General features: G+C 45.6%; 1 protein-coding gene across 1 annotated transcript in view; it reads left to right on the plus strand.

Moving 5' to 3' along the window:
• Positions 1-20691, plus strand: part of cntn2 (contactin 2) — a 29853-nt gene that overhangs the window by 1609 nt on the left and 7553 nt on the right. Inside the window, exons 3-21 of the mRNA XM_076269174.1 lie at positions 6924-6993; positions 7065-7141; positions 8552-8693; positions 9202-9377; positions 9556-9651; positions 10105-10317; positions 10625-10727; positions 10940-11121; positions 12493-12629; positions 13470-13599; positions 14043-14193; positions 16784-16911; positions 17026-17201; positions 17994-18114; positions 18325-18483; positions 18577-18726; positions 19113-19183; positions 19487-19721; positions 20210-20325. Coding sequence (XP_076125289.1) covers positions 6924-6993; positions 7065-7141; positions 8552-8693; positions 9202-9377; positions 9556-9651; positions 10105-10317; positions 10625-10727; positions 10940-11121; positions 12493-12629; positions 13470-13599; positions 14043-14193; positions 16784-16911; positions 17026-17201; positions 17994-18114; positions 18325-18483; positions 18577-18726; positions 19113-19183; positions 19487-19721; positions 20210-20325 — 2633 coding nt within the window. The remainder of the gene's footprint in view (positions 1-6923; positions 6994-7064; positions 7142-8551; positions 8694-9201; positions 9378-9555; positions 9652-10104; positions 10318-10624; positions 10728-10939; positions 11122-12492; positions 12630-13469; positions 13600-14042; positions 14194-16783; positions 16912-17025; positions 17202-17993; positions 18115-18324; positions 18484-18576; positions 18727-19112; positions 19184-19486; positions 19722-20209; positions 20326-20691) is intronic.

Here is a 20691-nt window from a genome sequence, read left to right on the forward strand (position 1 = left end):
TGCACTATTCAATTTTATATTGTCCTGTAAATTAGAGGTTGGGTACCGGTAATTGTTTTCAGCAGTAAAACCACCAATTTTTATATTTTGCCGAGTGGTTATTCAACCAAAATACATTGCTCAATTAATTTCAGTGAGATTAATTTGGTAATCCTCAAAAGAATGATAATAGGCAGTTTAATTACTTGGGAGCAAGGTCAGGCGTAAAACCATATGCATGAACCTCTCTCTAATGTAGTCAAGCACGCATGTGCTGTGGGTGTTTTAGTAATGTGTCAATAGATCAGAGCTCTCATTCTCTTTCTGTTTCTCTCTGTTTCTGTGTCTTTCTCTCTCTGTCTCTCATTATATCATATCTCGTATGACTTTATGCGTATATGGCAAATAAACAGAGGTTGATAAGCACACACACAAACACTGACGCACGCTTCCCTGGTTACTTTCTAGACAAGCGGGTATCGCCACACTGTTGTCTTAGGGAATTATCTCCCTGTTGGAACAGGTGGTGCACAATATCCCTGGTATGCTTTTAAGGCACGCTTACAGGGACAAACCACAGGAACAGCCCCAACACACGTACACACACACTCAGGTCCAGCAGAACTTAATCCCCAACACACGTACACACACACTCAGGTCCATCAGAACAGCCCCAACACACGTACACACACACTCAGGTCCAACAGAACAACCCCCACAGACGTACACACACACACACACTCAGGTCCAGCAGAACTTAATCCCCAAATCAGACTTCAGGCAAGAGAGGGTCTCTCCAGGTACAGTATGTGTGAGAGAGCCGAGAGAACAGAGCTCACACTGTAGAGGGCTTCACAGGACTGTATCTCAGATGGGGGTAACAGAGCCTTTCCTTCTCCTGTTGAACAGTTAAAAAAGACATTGTTGGAGGCACTGGAATGAGGCACCTGTTCTGTGTGGGCTTTAGTGGGTTTTCCTGACTTGTAACAGGGAGCTAACTCTTAGTTCTCCTCATGTTGCATTGCAGGTCTCTGGTCTGTGGTGGGGTCTTTTCTGGCATCAATTGCAGTGAATACACAGAATGTGCTTATCCAACATGGCAGGACCCTCCCTCACCCATGTTTAGGGGGTGGCCAAGAGTCCATTATGACCTGAGAACATCATCAGGGCAGGATCTGGGGTGGAGTACTCTTACGCGGAGGCAAACAAAGAAGTATAGATGAATGAACAGATAGAGGGAGAGAGAGAGAGAGATTAGGATGAGCCAGTCATTTGCACTGTCCAGGCTGTGAGTCACAGCCGTGGCACTGGGCAGGGTGTCGTGTTACTGGGATGAGTGGTCTCATGTTGCGATGGGGTAAAGGGATGTTAATCTCTCGTCTGGACACACTGGTGCCACAGCTCACTGCTGGTGATGCCTTTTGCCTTGCAAATTGTTCAAAAATGACTATTTCATTTTAACTGATTAAGGTGACTTTTACACTGTGTAGTAAAGCAAAGCATTGTGACATCTTCACAATTGACTTTTGAAGGAAACATTATAAGCTGAAGTGCTCAATGGTATATGAATGGGGATGAACAGATGTGATACTGATGTTGCATATTGGCACGGGGCTGACCAAAATAGATTTGATCACTGGGCTCTGGTAATTGAACTGTTGGTATTAGTGATACGTCGTCCTATCCATGGGGCCAATCTATTCAACTCAATTAGATTCTGTTTTCTTCTATGTTTACACCTATGTGTGTGTACTATGTCACGTGTCAGCAATGTGCCCGTAGATCTCTGGCTAGAAGGAGAGCTAGCATAGCATGGAGAGAGCTGAAAACAATTGGTCAGCAGTTTGGTGGTTTAGTTGGGTCATCTATAGCAGTTCCGTGACCGTGGAGAGCGAAGGTTTGTTTCTCACTGGATTTGTCATCTATAAAGGTTAAAGAAAAAAATTAGCCGGGGTGCCCCTCACAAAAATGTGGGGAAATTTTGTGAGAGCCCTATATCCAAAATGGCTGCCGTAAGCCAATGCTGGAAATAAACTTTTTAATGGTTTTGTCCACAGTGCTGCATAATACATGGTTTCTGAGACTATTTGGGTCAAGAAATTCATAAATGATGTAGATTTATTGATTTGACCTATTTCTGACCTTCAAATTCAAGATGGCCGCCAATTTTTGGCTCTTTAAATGTCGATGTTTCAAAATCGTCATAGAGTTGTAATATTAGGCTCAAATGGAAGCTCTGCTCAAACTGAGTTCAGTTATGGGCAGCAAAATTACAACATACACATAGGTCAGATGTCTGTTATTTTTTATTATTGATTTATTATGATTTATTTATTGAATTAACTAAAAACACTCTCCATCTGAATCTGTTGAATCTCCACACTGACTCCTCTCATCATCACCGCTACTCTCATCTGAGCTTTCATGAGGTGTGAGCTGCTGGGGCAAGGGAGTGTGACACACTGGTCGACACTTTCCATTCACTAGATCCCAGCCGTGACCAATGGGAGGAGGATGCTCTTGCAGGTTGTAATGGAGCTGGAAATATGTAAGGTAGTTTGTCCTTTCCATATGAATATTCAAAGAGTCATCATCAGATGGGGCATGGATTGTACACTTATTCAGCAGGCCAGGCCAGAGTTTCCAAATGGCACAAACTGAAGAATAAAAGTACAATCTGTCTCCCACCTGATGATGACTCTGAGTCACACCTCATGACTGCTCAGATGAGAGTAGCAGTGATGATAAGAGGAGTCTCTCAGAGAGTAAGATAGATTCCTGACAGGTAGCCGTCCAACCACATGCTCATTGGACCCTACCTATGAGCCTACTTCAGTCCATCAGCCCGACTATCACACCAGCTATCACACGTGATCAATGCTTCGCTAACCTCTGGCACGTTTCCAACAGCATTCAAATTGGCCCGGGTAACACCGTTACTTAAGAAAACTTCTCTCAACCCTGCTCAAGTTGAGAACTACCGCCCTGCTTTACTCCTACCTTTCCCTTACAAAGGTATCGAACGAGTAGTCTCCAAACAGGTCTCTGAATTCATCTCACAGAACAACCTTCTGGATCTAAATCAATCTGGGTTCAAGAGGGGCCACTCAACCGAAACGGCTCTGCTGTCTGTAATAGAAGCCTTAAAGGAAGCCAAGGCGACCGCTCTGTCATCAGAACTCATTCTACTTGACTTAACGGCTGCCTTTGACACTGTTAATCACCGCATCTTTCTCTCTATACTCTCTAACATGGGAATCTCCAGTTCTGCTCTGTCCTGGTTTGAATCCTACCTCACAGGATGCTCGTTTAACGTATCATGGCTTGGACAGCTGTCCGCACCTCACTATCTCACCACAGTGGTCCCCCAGGGCTCAGTGATGGGCCCTCTTCTCTTTGCTATCTACACCACCTCTTTGGGACAGATTATCCGTTCGCATGGCTTCCCATACCACTGCTATGCAGATGACACACAGCTCTATATGTCCTTTCAAACTGATGACCCCTTGGTCTCGGCATTAATCTTGGATTGCCTCTCAGACATATCTACATGGATGAAGGCAAACCACCTCCAGCTAAACCTCTCAAAGACTAACTGCCAGTCCTCCCAGCTAAACCATGGCATCAACATCAAAATTGACTCCCTGTCTGTTACACCTACCAGGGCTGCAAGAAATTTAGGAGTCGTTCTCGACAACCAACTAGCCGTTTCACACTCTACAACATACAGAAAATCAAGACTTACTTGACTCAAGATACCCAACTCCTGGTACAGGCAATAGTCATCTCACGACTCGACTACTGTAACACCCTCCTGACAGGTCTCTTAATAAGCCTGCACAGTGAAACCCCTTCAGATGATCCAGAATGAGGTGGCGCATCTGGTCTACAAACAACCCAAAAGGGCACATGTTACCCCGCTGCTCATCCAGCTACACTGGCTACCCACATCAAATTCGTCTCTAATGCTTGCCTACAAAGTAGTCTCCGGTTCTGCTTCCACCTACTTGAATGCCCTCATGTAGGCATGCTACCTCCTGACCGCTGCGCTCCTCAGACTTACGACGTCTAGCTCTGCCACCGGTACGCTCAGGTCAATCCAAACTTTTTTAATTTGTTGTTCCTTGTTGGTGGAACGCACTACCAGTTCCTACTAGAGCAGGGACATCCCTCTCCATCTTTAAAAAACTCCTGAAGACCCAGCTCTTCAGAGAATATCTCCTCTCGTAGCACTACTTAGAACTAGCTAATTCTAGCACTTACCACTGGACTAGAACTGACACATGACTGTATAAAAACAGCACTCACTGATGCACTTTTTCTTATTGTGCTCTACCTTTTTACATTCTTTTAAATTGTTCTAGTATTGTTGAGATAATTGTTCTAAAGCTTTAAACTGTTTACCATGTTGTAAGGCGCTTTGGCTAAAAAAGCGTCTGCCAAATGTAATGTAATGTAATGTAATGTAATGTAATGTAATGAGTCAGTGTGGAGATTCAACAGATTCAGATGGAGAGTCTTTTTAGTTTATTCAAATAAATAATTAGTTTGAGCAGAGCTTCCATTTGAGCCTAATATTACAGCTCGATTTTGAAAAATTGACATTAAAAGAGCCAAAAATTGGCAGCCATCTTGAATTTGAAGGTCAGAAATAGGTCAAATCAATAAATCTACATAATTTTTGAATATTTTGACCCAAATAGTCTCAGAAACCATGTGTAATGCAGCACTGTGGGCAAAACCATTAAATAGTTAATTTCCAGCTTGGCTGATGGCAGCCATTTTGGATATAAGGCTCTCACAAAATTTCCCCACATTTTTGTGAGGGGCACCCCGGCTAATTTTTTTCTTAAACCTTTATAGATGACAAATCTAGTGAGAAACGAACCTTCGCTCTCCACGGTCACGAAACTGCTATAGATGACCCAACTAGGTTGTTAAACACTAATAAAAACAATGATATCAGATTTGTGCTCAGAATCAGTCATTATCCAATGTCTACGTTCTGTTACTGGGATAGAGAAAGCCGGATTTGTGCATCCCTATGCTGGTTACCCATAGAGGAAAGACTGTCCCAAGTGGCCGGCTTTGCAGAGATGCGTGTCTCTTTAAGCCATGAGCTGATCGAAACCGTCTAACTTTTAAATAAATGCAGCTTGTGTGGTCTGACTAAGGACCCCCTGCTGTGTAAGAGGAAGATGTTTGGGCTTGGGGGATGCTGGGAGAGGGGGTGTGTGGGTGGGTGGGGGGGGGGTCAGACATGGGGGGTCCCAGCAGCTGCCTGAGGAGCACTCAAGCTGCACTGCCCCAGGCATGCAGGCAGAGGCGTGGAGGATAAATAAAATATGGAGCACGTCAAGGAGGGCAACGGCCTGAATCATGTCAGGAGGCAAGTTTCTGGTTTCGAGGGATCGAATAAATCCCGAGGAGAATCTGTGTGCTGGGCCGGGGGATGCTTCTCGCAGACGTTGGGAAGTCGATTACTCTGCACAGCCCTGACTTTTTCCCCAACGCTAGTTCTTGTGTGGTCCTGATGCGAGGGCACTCCAATCAGCATCAGTCACGGTAATCAGCGCACAGTGTCAGTCAGTCACCTAACGGGACTTCATCTGCATCTGAAGTGTCATCCAAGACCATCTGTGCATGCAGCCTTGAGCATGGAGTGAGGATGGCCTCTCTGAGCTTCTTTGTCTTATGCGCTAGTGCATCGTGAAGCTCAACAATGATCAGTTTCTTTTGGGCTGCGGCTTGGGTGTAAGCTTTCACTGGACTTCCCTGCTGAGCTGGAGGATCCATTTAGACTTGAGCACGGCCTACAGAAAACAGGAAAATTGGGGGGATGAGAGAGAGAGTGACACAGTGAGAGAGAGAGAGAGAGAAAGAGAATTAGATGGGGAATGGAATTCTATGCTCTCTCTCTCCCTCCCCATTTCAGGGCTTAGCTGGACAATAACCTCTTTTCAGATATGGTTTCTACTCTCTCTCTCTCTCTCTCTCACACACACACACACACAAACAGACACACACACACACTTCCTCACACTCACAGGACTTCTCTCACACTTGGAGTGGTTGGAAAAGGATAGGTTGGCTTTGTGCAAGGCTTCATTCAAGTAAAATCTGCTATCAGTAGTCAGAGACATACCTAAAAGTCTAATTAGCCTTCAAATTAGCCCTGTTACGGTAACTTAAGTACTTTGGATCTTTACTATGACAACCCCCTTATTAATCCAAATACTGCCTATATTTTCCCCTTTATTTGAAACTGCACATCCTCTCTGGGAGCAGACACTGTGCATGTCAAAGTCAAATTCAAAGTGAAGATATGAAATTCGCTGTCATCTTGTCCTTGCCTGGGCTGCATGCGTGGCTGTTATATTAGATGGAGATCCCTTGAGGGTGATTTTGAGAGAGTGAGTGATTGAGAGTGCTGTATAAGTACCCCTCTTGAAACTGGGAGGGTATCTGAAAGACATTTGTTCAACCATTATTTGATCCCGGACTGTGACACTGAGTCATGTTAGCTTTTCAACCATGATTGCATGGCCTTTCAGCAGCTTTTTTATGTAATGAGATGTCATTTTGTGCAGCTTGAAGGCAGTGCTTCTGTCCAAAAGGTGAATGGAAAATGACAATTTTTTTTGTGTGTGTGCGTGTGTGTGTGTGTGTGTGTGTGTGTGGTGTATATGTGTGTCTGTGTATGTTCATTTGAACAACACATTGACGACCACTTTTGTTGAAAAATAATTTAAAAAAAGAAAACAAGGAAAATAATAGAGACGTGACGCAAAAGCATCACACTCTCCATCTTCCTGGAACTTCGAGCACCGAATGTGTCACATTTGTCGTCCTTGGCCACTTCAGCAATTAGTCATCTTTCCTAGACACATGTGCACTAACCTTAGATCCTCTCCGTCAGCCCTTCCCTCTATCCTCTCCATTAGTGTGGGAGCTGACCTCGGGCTCTTTGTATGCTTGCGAAGCTCACCGCGCTGCCTCTGCGGCTCAGCTACAGTATGTGCAGTAAATTGTGTTCCGAGCCTACTGTAACACCTGGCGCTTGTCGTCTTTCTCGTCCTCTGCAGGCCCAGCCGTAAGCGCAGGATGAGAGGTCTGTCTGTCCTGCTGGCTCTCAGCTCCGTCGCCCTGACCTACGCCCTCGGTGAGTACCCTTGTCCTCTTCATCGGACGACTCCGCACTTCACACCGCGCCTCCGCAATGTTTCTTTGACCAACAGGGGGCTCGCAGTGATGCCAACAGCAAGCGAGAATCTTTCCACCGAGGCTGGCTTCTTGTGCTGTTAACGTAAAAGTAACATACAGTGCAATCTGTGCATTTAATCAATACTCTCTCCCAGTTGATCCTATTGGGGACTGCTTAAGCCGCACTCTATTAGTTTTGATCTCATTCGAGGCTATTACAGAGTGAGAGAGGGGTGAGTGGGGTAGGGGGCGGTCGTTTGGATCTTGCTGATGGACTGTCTTTGCTGCTTTGGGAGGTCCATGTCTTTCATGCCCCAGGTCTCCCGGCAGTGCTCACCTGTCGGGCCGAAGCGTGAAGAGTGTGTCAAAGTGTGTCGGAATCAGCCGGAGGAGGGGTTCTCCCCCCAGAGACAGGAGACAGGAGGAGGGGTGGTGGATTAAGAGTGGATTCATTATTGATGGTGTTATTTTAAATCAGCAAGCGATGAGATGGAGACTGCCCTACCACCACCACCACCACCTCAGCCCATTTTCTCATTTCACAGGGTTAAGAGGATGTGGTCTCTCATGAATGATTGATGCAAATGTTGAGATGCCCATGCCATTAAGCCCCCCAACCCCACAGCCCATCCACCCCTGTTTTTGAGCTGTCACCCCCACCCCCACCCTGAAACCCCAGGTCCACCATGTCTGGGTCTAATGTCAACACTCTTAACACACCACCATTCTGGTGTCCCATTATTCACTGGCCTCATCACCCAGTCTATGCGCACACAGAGGTGACACTGATGTGATGGCCTTCTGCATGGCACATTTAATTATGAATGATTTTGTACAGCATATAATTATGAATTATATAGCGCAACTGTTAAGTAGTGGTGGTTATTTTGTTTTTAGCTGAGACATCTGGAGTGCCATAATTACAATAAAGCTGTGAAAGGATGGTGTATTTTAAGATCCTCACGCTTCTGAGACTGCTCTCTGAAGCTGGAAGCTGCGTGGGATTTGTAAGCTCTCTTCAGGGGAATTGTTGTTTTGTTAGTTCCAGCTACAGTCAGTTCAGGTCAGAGAAGCACACTTCAGCATCCTTACTCAGGTTTTCCCAGACTCTGCCTTTTCACAGCGGAATTGCCATCCTAGGGGGAAAATGATACTGTTAAGCAGTGTGTGTGTGTGTGTGTGTGTGTGTATGTGCGTACGTGTGTGTGTGTGTGTGTGTGTGTGTGTGTGTGTGTGTGTGTGTGTGTGTGTGTGTGTGTGTGCACGTGCATGTGTGTGTCTCATGCATGTGTGTGTGTGTGTCTCTCATGTATCTCTCTGTGTGTGTGTGTGTGTGTGTGTGTGTGTGTGTGTGTGTGTTCACATGCAGGTGGAGATATGTGTGTGTCAGGACATGACAGCGGGCCAGTGTTTGAGGAGCAGCCTGTGGGCCTGATCTACCCGGAGGGTCTGACCGAGGGGAAGGTGACCCTGAGCTGCCAGGCTAGAGCCAGCCCTGCTGCCTCCTACAGGTAACACTCCCCCTACTGGCCCCTACAGGTAACACCCCCCCCATTGCCCCCTACAGGTAACACTCCCCCACTGCCCCCTACAGGTAGCACACCCATTGTCCCCTACAGGTAACATCCCCATACTACCCCCTACAGGTAACACCCCCCCCCCCCCACTTCCCCTTACAGGTAACACCTCCCCCTGCTGTCTCGTCAGACACACAGCATCAGCCAAATAATTGCACTAATAACATAATCTTATTTAGCATAATTACATAATCATGACCGCTAATTATCATAATCAACATTTCCACAATGCAACCCTGCAGTCGACATGATGTGAGCAGACAGCTTTTACTCATAATATCACGGCAGTTCTTGCATGACATGTACCATTAAAATAAAGACTGCATAATTGATTGATTAATGATATGATAGCTGAACTGACTCTCTCAGATACCTGACCAAAGGACCAAAGATTGTGTGCTGTCAAACAGTGTGTGCTGTCTGTGTTGCCTCCCTCCCACAGGTGGCAGGTGAATGGCACAGAGGTGGTTCTGGGTGCTGACCCACGCTACTTACTGGTGGCCGGCAACCTGGTGATCACCAACCCACAGCATGACCATGACGCCGGGTCCTACCAGTGCCTGGCCTATAACCGATGTGGCACCATCATCAGCCGGGCTGCCAACCTCAAGTTTGGCTGTGAGCAACCAACCCCCCCCCCCTCCTTTATCTCTCTCTGTCTTACACAGTTATAAGGCTAAGATACAATGTTAATTACTGTAACCAACCTAACCCAACCAACATTAATGTGTGAATTAAAAAAAAAAAAAACATACATTGTGTCACATTTTGTGCTTTCTTTTTCATCCATTTACAGACTTGCATGACTTTCCACCACAGAACAGGACTCCACAGACGGCCCATGAGGGTTCCGGAACCTTCATAGCCTGCCAGGCTTCTGCCCACTACCCCGGTATGATGTGAATCTCAGATCTCAGCATGGACAGGTAGAAAGGACATTTTATTAGGAATACATTGGCTGTCCAGAACCTGAGTTTCTCTATGGGCAGACATTATGCCAAAGCTTTGGTTCATTCCTTGTGTACTTTGAGGAGATGAACAGAAATTCTCAAGACAGACTTCTCACAGTGAGACATGGTGAAGGCCTGCGGAATCCATTTAAACAGCTGCTGAGGATGTTCACCATGTAATGTTTTCACAGCAGTCTATCTCCCAAATTGCTGTAGAATAAATGAGCAAGCTCTCTAATGTGATAGTTTGGGATTGTCAACCTCTTGATGCTGTCCTTACATCTGTTCAGTCCTTACAGAATATTTGTAAATATCTTATTTATAAGTATAAATGTATTTCAATAATGGGTTGGTTGTTGTGGCTGCTGACATTCTACGTATGTCTATGTCTGTAGCCCTCTCTTACCGCTGGTTCCTCAACGAGTTCCCAAGCTTTGTGTCATCGGACGGCGGTCGCCTCTTTGTCTCCCAGGTGACAGGCGACCTCCATGTGGCCAAGACCGCGGCCAACGACAGTGGCAACTACTTCTGCTTCACCACCATCAACATGGACATCAGCACCAAGAGCATCTTCAGCAAGGCAGTGCCACTGACCGTGCAGCCCGATGGTGAGCCTCTGCTTCTGGGTCTCTCTCCCCCTGGGACCCCCTTGGACCTCCACACAGGCCTGACTGACTTCTGACTGCCAACACTGAGATTTAAATAGAGTGCTTTGGATGTCAAACTTCAAGTAGTCAAGTAAAATCTAGTCTATTCATCTTTGCACAGATTATTAAGGGACACAAAGACACAGCTACGGTAATTCAGCATATTTTAGTGTAGTAAATCGTAGAGTTCAATAAATTGTCACAGGGGTAGATTGACACACACTACTCTATTTAAAGGAGTCTTGTCTTATGTTCTGTGCACCTGCAGCAAACCCCAGGAAGTCCGCCCCCAGCATCCGCGTGCGTTTCCCCGCTGAGACCTATGCGTTGGCCGGGCACACCACTCAGCTGGAGTGCTTCGCCTACGGCAAGTAAGTCAGCGCTGATGCCTGTGAACCCATCACCACACTGAAAACCATCACCAACTTCTGAACTCTCTAAATCTCTGGTCTCTCTCTCTCATCTCTAGTGTAACCCATTGTGGTAATCTGATTGCACATCTCTCTCTCCCTCTCTCTCTCTTTCCATTCTCTCTATGTCCCTTTGCGGCCCCCCCTCCCCCACACCCTCCCCTTTCCTGTAGTCCCGTGCCCAAGCTGCGCTGGAGGAAGGTGGACGGTGTCCTGCCGGTGAAGGCTCTGGTCAGCTCAGAGGGCCCCATCCTGATGCTGCCTGAGCTGGGCTTTGAGGATGAGGGCATGTACGAGTGTGAGGCCTACAGCTCGGAGGGCAGAGACATCTACCAGGGCCGCATCACTGTGCAAGGCAGGTGCCATGGCCTTCACATCACCAGCACAAGTTGTGATAGCAGATTTAAATATATAGTGATTAGATTTATAGAATATAGAATAGAATAGAATAGAATATCTTTATTTGTCATTGTCACAGGTACAACGAAATTAAGTGCATTCCTTGTTCAGTGCAAAAGTAGCGATAAATAAGTAAAAAAGTCACTATGGACATAAAAGGACATAAAAAAGTGCATAAAAACTTTACACCCCACACATATCCCACCCATACACATCCACATTCATAAAATGTAAAACATAAAGCTATGCTATGGTAGCACCGTTCAGTGAGATTATGGCTGTTGGGTAGAAACTGTTTCTTAGCCTATTTGTCCTGGTTTTTATGGATCTGTATCTCCTGCCTGATGGCAGTAGTTCAAACAGTTTGTGACCGGGGTGTGATGAGTCTTTCAGGATGAAATTGGCCTTTTTGAGGCAGCGGGAATGGTGCAGTTCATCCAGAGAGGGAAGAGGGCAGCCGATGATTTTCTGTGCTGCCTTAATGACCCCCTGGAGCCTCTCCCTCTGTGCCACAGTGCAGCTTGTGAACCAAAGACAGAGGCAATATGTCAAAATACTCTCAATTGAGCAGTGATAGAATGACACCAGCAGCTTTTGAGGGATATTGTCCTTCCTGAGAACTCTCAGGAAGTAAAGTCTCTGCTGGGCCTTCTTCACTAGCCCAGTGGTGTTGATGCCCCAGGTCAGGTCCTCCATGATGTTGACTCCCAAGAAGCGGAAGTCTGTGACCCTCTCCACACAGTCCCCCTTTATCACCAGTGGCTGGATGTCTGTCTTTTTCTTCCGGTAATCCACAATGAGCTCCTTGGTCTTAGCTGTATTAAGGAGCAAGTTGTTGGCCTCACACCACCCCACCAAACGTTTTTTGTTCCAACACATTTTTGTTCCAACCATTCACTTAATCAGCTGATTCTAATACTCTTAAGCCAGGTAGATCAGCTAATTATTGAAATCACCTGTGTTAAATGCACAGGTAGAACCAATACATTGCAGGACTTTTACTTTCTGAAACCGGACTTTTTCATCTCTGTTTGTCATTGTTCTTACTTGACAGCTAGGTTTTGCTATTTGGTTTTTAAATTCATAAAATCCGAAATATTCTGAAACAAATTCAATCTTAAAAGAAAGCGAATAATCTTGTAAAAATCATGTAGGCCTACTGTTAAATAAGATCTGAACTGAACTGAACATGAGAATTGATTTGTCTGTGTATGTATGTGTGTGTATGTGTGTGTGTGTGTGTGTGTGTGTGTGTGTGTGTGTGTGTGTGTGTGTGTGTGTGTGTGTGTGTGTGTGTGCGTGTGTGTGTGTGTGTGTGTGTGTGCAGCCCAGCCAGAGTGGTTGCAGGTGATGAGTGACTCTGAGGTGGAGATCAGCTCAGAGCTCCAGTGGAGCTGTCTGGCAGCAGGCAAGCCCCGGCCATCTATCCGCTGGCTCCGCAACGGACAGCCCCTTACCACACAGGTACACACACACACACACACACACACACACACACACACACACACACACACACACACATATGTGGGCACACTGCCTGCACCACATCAGTTTATGCCCTTCTTTTTAATCTCTGTGAAATTATGGTGTTGAATTGTGTTGAATGACAGAGGAGACATTTGGTTCCTCAAAGGTGATACCTCCCATACTGTGTATGTGATCACACATGCACTCACAACACACATACGCACAAATACATACACACACACACACACACCAAATGAGCCAATGTAGCTGCAGTTCTTCTCGTATGCATTGTCCTCACCATTGCTGTAGCCATTGGAATTCTATAGGCAGCATATCATTGCATATCCCTGCTGAAGATGGTCAAAACAGTTTTGTTGCTGGTAGCTGGTTTTAGCTGGTATTTGCTGGTCTAGCTGGTTGGGCCACCAGGTGGACATGCTGGCGTGTTGATCTGAAGAAGCTGGTCATGCTGGTGTGGGTGTGACCAGCCTGTCATGTGGGATACAGCTGGTATAAGATGGTCATGCTGGTGATCAGCCTGCCAAGCTTGACATTATTGGTGTAAAATGATCATGCTGGTTTTCTAGAATGACCAACATAAGCTGGCATGGTTAAATCAGCAATGTAAGACCAGCAACACCAGCTAAAATGACCAGCTTGAGGTGGCACAACATGCAAAACAAGCTGAATTACGATCGTAAGCTGGGTAAGCCAGCTGAAGTATGTTTTCGCAAGAGTTTTGCTGGTCTAGCTGGTCAGCCATCATAGGGTGGTCAAACAAGCTGGTTAACAAGTTCGTAGACTCATCCTCTGACTGACTCCTCCCTCTGACAACAGGCCAGAGTTCAGGTGAAGAACGGCCAGCTGAAAATCAGCAACCTGGCACTGGAGGATTCTGGGATGTACCAGTGTGTGGCGGAGAACAAGCATGGCACCATCTACTCCAACGCAGAACTTAGGGTTCAAGGTGAGAGGTCATAGTTCAGCGTGACAGGCCCTGTCAGAGAGTTGCCCCTCCCATACAGAGCTGTACATCTGTGCTTTTTCATCTCTTTTGAGTCACCATTCGATTTCTTAACACTTTCAGATTTTTTTGCATAATGTAATTTTGCTGTTTGAATTCAACTTTTTTTTTTCAATTTCATTTTATGATTAAAGTGTATTGCTTTCTCTCCCCATCTGTCCAGTCAAGCCTCGTAGCCCCTCCCTGTAGCTCCGTCCAGTCTTGTGTTTATGCCCTCCTCACCTCCCTTCCTCCCAAGGCTCCCGCAGACCCAGAATTGGCTTCAAGGTACCATGTATTCCCGTGGGTCTCTCTCTCTTTCTCACATCCCCCTCCTCCTCTCCTCCCTCTCTCCTTCTCTCTCTCTCCTTCCCTCCCTCTGTCTGGGCACTTCCTCCCTCTCTCAGTCCAGGGCCCGGACTTCCGGCTGAACCCGGTGCGGAGGCTGGTGCCTGCGGCGCGTGGCGGACAGGTGCGGATCGAGTGCAAGCCGCGTGCCGCGCCCAAACCCACGCTTTTCTGGAGCCGCGGCACCGAGCTACTCGTCAACAGCAGCAGGTGAGCCCCTGGGGCAGACTCACGCTGCCTGCTCTCTGTGAGCTGCTCTTTGTGAGTCTCGCTCTATGCTGTAAACAGCTTTAGACTGACCAATGATTCTGCAGCGGTCCATAATCACTCACATCACTTATCACTTATCAGCAGTTTCCTCTGTCAGCATAATTGGTATATCGTTTTCCATCTCCCTAATATTTACCTATGCAAAACAGAAGTGCTCTATATGCATTACCTAAACCTTCCAGCAGGGAGCGCTGCATTTCCATGTCTGTAAGTGACACCAGTAAGTGGCAGCAGATGCGCTCCCATCAGGAGGACTTGTCTTGCTTTCCCTCTCCTTTGGTATTGTTTTTCTTGTTCTCAGAGAGACTATTTAGTGGAGCAGTCAGGCAAGAATATGAACCCTTAGGTGGCCGTAAAGTCAATTGATATCACAGCTCATTAAATGCCTGACAGTTCATTACAGAGGATTTAATTCTAAATCTCTATCTGGCATTTAAAGCATATAAAGATAGAGCAGAGATCGCAGCTGCACAGAAAGAGCTCAACAAAATGCTTAGGAATGCTAGGGACAAACAGAAAACCTTCTTGGAACAGGGCCTCACTAGCTGTAATAGTAAAGAATTATGGAACTCTATGAAAAAGATGACTAACTTGCATACTAATAAAAAACAATGAATTACTACGAACGAAGAGGTAAGAGTGGATGAGCTGAACAACTTCTTTCTAAGGTTCTCACCATAGAAGGAGCTCTTAGCCCCTGAATTAGACTGGGCTTCGCTTAACAACTCCTCTTGCTCTTTCTCTTGGAAAATAACACCTCAGCAGGTACAATCAACTTTTCAGAAAGTGAGCAACAAGAAATCAACAGGGCCGGATTGCCAGCCATGGTACTGAAAATATGCGCTGCTGAGTTAACAGCAGCTTGGTGTCCCCTATTACAGCGATCTTTAGACAGCTGCATGGTGCCTGCTTTATGGAAGAAATCCATCGTAATACCGATACCTAAAGTTCAGTGTCTGGCCGAAAATAAAGATTTTAGACCAATTGTACTAACAAGTGTTGTTATGAAGTGTCTAGAGAAAATAATGGTACGCATGCTGAAGGTGGAGATAGCCTCCCACCTAGATCCACTCCAGTTTGCGTACCGGGCCGGGCGCAGTACGGAGGATGCGGTTATTAGCGTGACCCACCTAATAAACAAACATCTGGAAACCCTGGCAACATATGCAAGAGTCCTTTTTGCTGATTTTAGCTCTGCGTTTGACACAATACACCCCCTGTTATTTTCAGTACCATGGCTGGCAACCCATCCGGCCCTGTTGATTTCTTGTTACTCACTTTCTGAAAAGTTGATTGTACCTGCTGAGGTGCTCACAGTACATCTTAAATCTAAGGTGGAGAGATAAAACAGCGATGAAGGTAATGAATAGAAGGGATCACCCATCCCTTCAATCCATTTTTGAAAAGGTGATGGTAAACCAGGCACATAAAATTCTTGGTGACCCAACTCATACATGTATTCTCCATACCGAATACGAGCTACTGCCATCAGGGAAGCGGTTTAGGGCCATTAGCTATAAGAGCAACCGTTTTAAGCAGCCCTTCCTCCCTACGTCGGTGGCTCTACTGAATAAAACAAGGGAAGGAAGGAAACATACATTTTAGAAATCTATTTATCCCTTTTTTCAATTTAATTTTAATTTAAGGGCTTTTTTCTCCCTGTATCAGAGCCATGTCCTGCATGTATGTGATTGTTGTCCTGCTTGTATGTGATTGTTGTTTACAGAGAAGGTACTTTACAGCCCAAGACAAATTTCCCCTTGAGGGACAATAAAGTATATCTTATCTTATCTGTTCACTCCTATATTGTTTTGCATTTAGGCTTTGATTAGTCTATATGACGCCTTAGTCTGTGTCTCCATCTGTGTCTAGACTAGAACAAATACTCATAAACAAACTCTTGCCAAACTATGAATATTACATAGTGGTGGTGACAGTAACGGCATAGATAGACAGGAAAATTTGACGTACTGTGTTTTTGTTACTTAACTCACCAGGCCTCTGAAAGTCATAGACTCTCAGAGAGTGATATCTGCAGTACACATTGTATTTGCTGCAGCTGTAGAGTAACTTAAGATGAAGCCTTTGGTAGGCATCCATTGCATCAGTCCATGCCACTGCTCGGGCAGATGGGTGTGTAAATCGTCTCATCACAGACAGCTGAGCCCCAGGGGGTCCCACCTGTTCGCGGTGCACCAGCAGACAAAGCTGCACAAATCAGCACTTGCTCCCGGGACGGTTAAAAACACAACAAGCTATGTCAGAGAAGTGGCGAACGATTTCATCAGAATTTCTCCAGAAATGTCTCCCATGCTGAGAAAACTTTTCGAAAGATGAATGAGAGAGAAAGAGAAAGAGAGGGAGGGAGAGAGAGAGAGAGAGAGGAGATTGCACACTGCATAGCTCTCGAAGGATGACTTATTATAAAACATCTAGTGTCAGCTTTTGAGCATATTTTAAAAAGTGTGTGCCTCTGCCTGTTCCTAAGGGGCGCTGGTGGGTAATGCTCATGGTTGTGTTCCCTGCTCAGGGTGACAGTGACTGCCGATGGCGTGCTGTATATCTACAACATTAGCCGTGCCGACGAGGGCAAGTACACCTGCTTCGCAGAAAACTCTTTGGGGAAAGCCAACAGCACTGGACATCTTTCTGTGAGAGGTAGAGTATTCTCTGCATCCTTTTTTTGTCTGTCTGCCTGTCTACCTGACTGTTTGTATGTCTGTCCATGTGCCTTGCTGTAAATCTGGCGATATATATCTATCTGTCGCTCAGATGCCACTAAAATCACCCTGGCACCGTCTAATGCGGACATCAACCAGGGTGAGAACGTGACCCTGCAGTGCCATGCCTCCCATGACCCCACCATGGACTTGACCTTCACCTGGTCCCATAACGGCGTGCCTCTGGACCTAGAGGACCGCAGTGGCCACTACCAGCGTGTAGAGGGGGTGAGACAGGATTTACAGCATGTACCTTCAGTATGATCCCCCTGGGCAAGCCAGATACATTTACATTTGTTCAATACATTTATTCATTTAAATCCACAAACGAGTTTCACCAGGAGTGCTGCTTGGGTAGTACTCCTCTGGTGCTCATCAGCTTAGAGATCCAACACGATTTCAAATTTAGTAGCGAGTCTGAGGCACTCAAGAGGATATTTGTAAGTAAAACGCCTTTAACATGCATATGCATGATTTTAATTGATAGCCAAGCTCAATAAAGGTGTTTTACTTACATTTATTAATTTATCAGACACTTTTATCCAAAGCAACTTACAAAAATGAGGACTAACATTCAAGCTACTGTGCAGAGGACACCTTAGGTAGCAATCAGTTCTATATCAATAATTACTATTACTATAGGATGAGAGTGCATTATGTTATAATACTAGTCATATAGTAAATAGAGAGCCCTCTATTAGGGCCCACTTTAGTTTTCTTCCTATTTAAAGGGTCTCAAAGTTATTTATACTCTATTAGACTAATTCAGTGGAATTTAATTAATACAATTACTACACACCGCACCGCACACACCGCAACGTCAAACGTTGTTTTTTGTTTAATCAGAACATCTTATCATAATTAGTGGTTCTGTATTTAATGTTTAATGTAAATATTCCTGAATGTTTAATTTCCTGAATGTTTTGATTTGGTTCGAGGATCAAAGAGGTCAGACACACCTGTAATAAATATGTGCTGTTTTTCAACTCTAAACGCCCAGTGTTGTTATTGCCCTATCAGAAGGAAACGATCGGTGACCTGGCGATTGTGAACGGGCAGCTGAGTCATGCAGGCACCTATACGTGCGCAGCACAGACAGTCGTAGACACGGCCACCGCCACCGCCAAACTAGTAGTCAGAGGTAGGCAGGCCAACATTTGCCATGCCAGAGTGCCATTGTGGTAATCTGATTGCACATCTATGAGTCATTAAATGCATTGTACTACAGTACATTGTTTCAGAGTTCTTTACTTTGTCTTCTGCCACCATTTCTCCCATGTCTTACACTCCCCCCCTCTCTCTCTCTTTCTCTCTCTCTCTCTCTATCTCTCTCTCTCCCTTTCTCTCTCAGGCCCCCCGGGTCCTCCGGGAGGTCTGGTGGTGAAGAGCGTAAATGAGACGTCCGTGGAGCTGCGCTGGAGCCGTGGCTATGACAACCACAGCCCCATTGGCAAGTATGTCATCATGAGCCGCTCAGATCCCTCGGCCCCCTGGAAGAGAATGAGGACAGGTAAAAAAAGACCAAAAAAGTACACAACTCCAGAGAATGATGGCAAATTAGAGAAATGCTGACTAAGCAACACTGACCAATGAATATGCACAGATCCAGACAACATTGAGGGAAACGCGGAGTCAGCGCGTGTCATCGGTCTTCGACCCTGGATGGACTATGAGTTCCAGGTCATCGCCAGCAACATTCTTGGCAGTGGCGAGCCTAGCATGCCCTCTCAGACCATCCAGACCAAGCAGGCAGGTCAGAACCGCAATGACCACTACCACTCCTTGGGCTGTTCATTTTATCTGAGCTTTGAAAGTTTGTTCTGTTACAGATTTTCAAACCAGTATAATATGCACTCACATTTGTTAGATGTGATCTTTCATGTCTGTACTATGATGTGATCTTTGTCCTTTATGTGCTGCAGAACAGGAACCTGCTGTAAACCAGTTTTAAACTCCGTCAGGCCCGTTTAACTGTAACTGAATTGTTACTTTTAATCCTTTCCTGTATAATGAATTAAATGAATGACCAAAGACATATCATATGTATCTGCATTAGCTGCAAAAGCCCAATCAGCATAGATGTGGAGGTGAGGCTATACTGTATGTCAGGCTGCTGGTATTGATGAGTCTTTTCTGCAGCTCCCACCGTGGCACCAAGTGGACTAGGAGGGGGAGGTGGCGATCGCTATGAGCTCATCATCACTTGGACGGTGTGTTTTTAACTACATATACTGAATATGTGTGTGTATGTGTGTGTGTGTGTGTGTGTATGCACTGTACAGAAAGAGATTTGTGTGCAGAGAAAGTGTGTATGAAAGACCAAGAATATGTGTGTGAGCTTCAATTGATACTCTAACGAGATACAGAAGCTTGTTATATCATCTTACTTCAGTCATATTGAGATGTCGCTTGACACCTTAGATCTCGCGCCTGTACAGATATCCATATGTCTTGTTAAGCCCTCGTCTGATATGTCTCTCCATTGCTCCAATGTCCTCCTCCTGGGCTCGTAGCCCATGGCCAGGGAGTACCAGAACGGAGACGGCTTTGGCTACATCCTGGCTTTCCGGCAGCGCGACACCCAGGCCTGGACCATTGTGCGAGTGCCAGGGGTGGAGTCCTCGCGCTTCGTCTACACCAACCAGACCCTGACACCCTACAGCCCGTTTGAGGTCAAGATCAAGGCCTACAACAGGATGGGTGAAGGGCCCTTCAGCCAGGTCGCCCAGGTGTACTCTGCTGAAGAAGGTACTGGAAAGTTAAAGGAGAGTCTATACAAATAAGATTAGTGTCATATTATCTAACCCATGTCATTGAAAACCTGTGTTTGCCATGCTACTGAAAATGCAAGCAGGGCTCATTAAATCTTTATTGTATGGTATACACACTATTGATCATAACCACAAGAGGTCAGAGCCACTCTGCTAAAGCTCATGCATGTATAAAGTGGTGCATGTATGTACAGTATTTGTGTTATGCTGTAGGCCTACCGGTTACTGGTCTTAAAAGAACACAGTGACAAACTGGACTAGAAAAAAACTCACTGCCTTATGTTAAATTTAAGTATCTATGTTAGTAATGGTATTATTTTTGAGTTAACAGAAGTAAAAACTGCTGATACCTCTCAGAATGTTTCAGAGATTTGGGTGTTTAAATGTCTCAATAAATTCTCTCTCTGTCTCTGTTTCTGTGTCTCTCTCATTCTCTCTCTCTCTCTCTCTTTCTCTCTCCCCCAGAGCCTACAGTGTCCCCCCGCAGGGTGAGCGCTGAGGCCCTGTCTGCCTTTGACATGAAGGTGTCCTGGGACCCTGTCCAGCAGTTGCCCACCAACGGCATTCTCAGGGGCTATGAGGTAAGGAGAGACCCCAGACACCCCAGTCATCTCCCCAGGGGCTCGGACTCCTGGAGGGCGATAGTTGATAACACTAATAATGATATAATGATAATGGGGAAATATTTATTTTATTCCCTCCTTTGCCTTCACTGATGAGGACACCACACTGCAAAAACTGCTTATCTAACAAAATCTAACCAAGTGTTGTTAATCTTATATCAAGATAAAAAAACTAGTTGGTATTGTTTTTAGTATAAAGACACTAACCTAGCGCTTTCTCATGAAATCATTTGACTTAAAATAAGTCAAACTTCTCTTAAATTAAGACATCTCATCCTGAAAACAAGCAAATATGTCTGCCAGTGCATAAGGGATAATGTATTG

The sequence above is a fragment of the Alosa pseudoharengus genome, unplaced genomic scaffold (genome assembly GCF_046254945.1).
Source record: "Alosa pseudoharengus isolate Yale_2024_CS ecotype anadromous, Long Island Sound unplaced genomic scaffold, YU_APseudo_1.1 YU_APseudo_1.1_scf_5, whole genome shotgun sequence".
Taxonomy (NCBI): domain Eukaryota; kingdom Metazoa; phylum Chordata; class Actinopteri; order Clupeiformes; family Clupeidae; genus Alosa; species Alosa pseudoharengus.